This window comes from Urocitellus parryii, chromosome 14 (assembly GCF_045843805.1).
Source record: "Urocitellus parryii isolate mUroPar1 chromosome 14, mUroPar1.hap1, whole genome shotgun sequence".
NCBI classification, from domain to species: domain Eukaryota; kingdom Metazoa; phylum Chordata; class Mammalia; order Rodentia; family Sciuridae; genus Urocitellus; species Urocitellus parryii.
This window is the reverse complement of record NC_135544.1, coordinates 46,400,791-46,403,544: the sequence shown is the minus strand read 5'-3', so window position 1 is coordinate 46,403,544 and position 2,754 is coordinate 46,400,791. Positions and strand designations below refer to the sequence as shown.

Genomic DNA, 2,754 nt, shown 5'->3' with positions numbered 1-2,754 from the left:
CCTATTTCATGGTAACCGAACACATCTCAAAGGACTGAGAATCTATCATTGAATGACTTCATTCAGCACTATGTAGTGTGTAGCTTAATAAGCACTTATTGAATGCTTACTATATATACCTAGGTCTTGGAACAGTGTTCTACATTTAAGGAGCTTGAATGTGAACACTGCCTGAACTAGATTATATTTAGGTTACTTGATTTTTGTTTGGATTTTTTGTTCTTTCCTAAATATTGATTTAACACCTAGAGTGGGTGAAGCTACTCTGCCATGTGTTGTGATGAATGCCATGGGAAATAAGTACTTTAGCATTACTTATAAATAAATAAGGGAGACTTGTAGGCATGATTGCAATGTAAAGCAGATGGTGACTGCATCAGACTGCTATACTCAGGGTATTATGGGAATTTTGAGGAGAGATCTCATCCAATTTGGTAGATCAGAGATAGCATAGGTGACTTTTATATTTGACTTTGATTCAGGAAGGAAAGAAAGGGATTTTTTTAAGGTAAGATTATGTCATGATACCATGTACCAGGTATCTTGACTAGAGAATAATAGTATTGAACTATTATGTGATGTATTTTAAAGTTCTTATCTTCCCTTTCCCTACATTATTTGTACCATAAATTAAAAAGACATAAGTCTGCTCCTTTAGCACAAGTTGACACTGCATAGAACTGATGATAGAGTTAAATTCACTGTGTTTGTTATTGGCTGGATTTGTACTGCATTTGGAACCAAGTAAAGACCTCACTAAATTTTCTCAGATTGATAGGGTAATGGGAGCAAACTATAAAATACAGTTTCCCTCTGGATGGATTGTGTTCAGTAGTCATGTAATGGTTTTTATGTTTCTAATGAATGTCTCTTTATTCCAAGCAGGACTCTAATATGGATTTAGAGCTCAAGGAGTATTATAACAAGACACTTGCCACAGAGAACAATACTGCTGTCACTCGGAATTCCGATTTCCCTGTCTGGGATGACTACAGAAGCAGTGTAGATGACTTACAGTATTTCTTGATTGGGCTGTATACACTAGTAAGTCTTCTTGGTTTTATGGGGAATCTACTCATTTTAATGGCTCTCACGAAAAAGCGTAATCAGAAGACTACGGTAAACTTTCTCATAGGAAATTTGGCCTTCTCTGACATCTTAGTTGTGCTGTTTTGCTCACCTTTCACACTGACCTCTGTCTTACTGGATCAGTGGATGTTTGGCAAAGTCATGTGCCATATTATGCCTTTCCTTCAATGTGTGTCGGTTCTGGTTTCAACCTTAATTTTAATATCAATCGCTGTTGTCAGGTATCATATGATAAAGCATCCTATATCTAATAATTTAACGGCAAATCATGGCTACTTCCTGATAGCTACAGTGTGGACCCTAGGTTTTGCAATTTGTTCTCCCCTTCCAGTGTTCCACAGTCTTGTGGAACTTCAGGAAACCTTCGATTCAGCATTGCTGAGCAGCAGGTATTTATGTGTCGAGTCCTGGCCATCTGACTCATACAGAATTGCTTTTACTATCTCTTTATTGCTAGTTCAGTATATTCTGCCTTTGGTTTGTCTAACCGTAAGTCATACTAGTGTCTGCAGAAGTATAAGCTGTGGTTTGTCCAACAAAGAAAACAGACTAGAAGAAAATGAGATGATCAACTTAACTCTTCATCCATCCAAAAAGAATGGGAATCAGCTGAAACTCCCCAGCAGCCACAAGTGGAGTTATTCATTCATCAGAAAACACAGGAGAAGATACAGCAAGAAGACGGCATGTGTGTTACCTGCTCCAGCAAGACCTTCCCAGGAGAACCCCTCAAGAACACTTCCAGAAAACTTTGGCTCTGCGAGAAGTCAGCTCTCTTCATCCAGTAAATTCATACCGGGGGTCCCAACCTGCTTTGAGATGAAACCTGAAGAAAACTCAGATGTTCATGAAATGAGAGTACAACGTTCCGTCACAAGAATCAAAAAGAGATCTCGAAGTGTTTTCTACAGGCTGACCATACTGATATTAGTGTTTGCTGTCAGCTGGATGCCCCTGCATCTTTTCCATGTAGTAACTGATTTCAATGATAACCTGATTTCCAATAGGCATTTCAAGCTGGTGTATTGCATTTGTCATCTGTTAGGCATGATGTCCTGTTGTCTTAATCCAATTCTCTATGGATTTCTTAATAATGGCATCAAAGCTGACTTAATGTCCCTTATACACTGTCTTCATATGTCATAAATATCACGGTTTACCAAGGAAAGAACAAATGTTGAGGTCATCTAAAATATCATTTATATTTTCACGATAATGATGTATTTATAATAAATTTTGATAACGTGGAATCTAATTTACATTAAAGAGCTCTGGATTTTAATGTCAGTTTGTAATATATGGAAGATAATTTTAATGTGTTATAACATGAGTAATTCATTTAGTTGTACAGAGTCAGTGTCAATCACATATGTAATTTCATTTTTTAAAGTAGTTAGATAGTAGTTATGTTGCCTTCCATTTCATGTTATCTATAAATCAATGGATGGTGTTTTTTGCTTAAAATAAAACTGATATCCAAACAAATCAGTACTATTTTTTTGTGTGAAGAAGCAAAACTTATTTTTTCTGCAGAGTATTTAATTTCATAATTGAGGAGCTTTGTTATCTGTCTTCATTTTTATTCCACAGGCTTCTTAATGCTTAGTTTGTGAAAGTACAGAACATATTTAATATGCCTAGGAAATCATGACTAAATGACAGATG

At 36.2% G+C, this 2,754-nt stretch overlaps 1 protein-coding gene across 1 annotated transcript; it reads left to right on the top strand.

The window, feature by feature from the left end:
- Positions 1-864: 864 nt before the first annotated feature.
- Positions 865-2,235, top strand: Npy5r (neuropeptide Y receptor Y5). The gene has a single exon (XM_026395845.2). It carries the CDS (start codon positions 865-867, stop codon positions 2,233-2,235), a length of 1,371 nt encoding a protein of 456 aa, XP_026251630.2.
- The last annotated feature ends 519 nt before the right edge of the window (positions 2,236-2,754 follow it).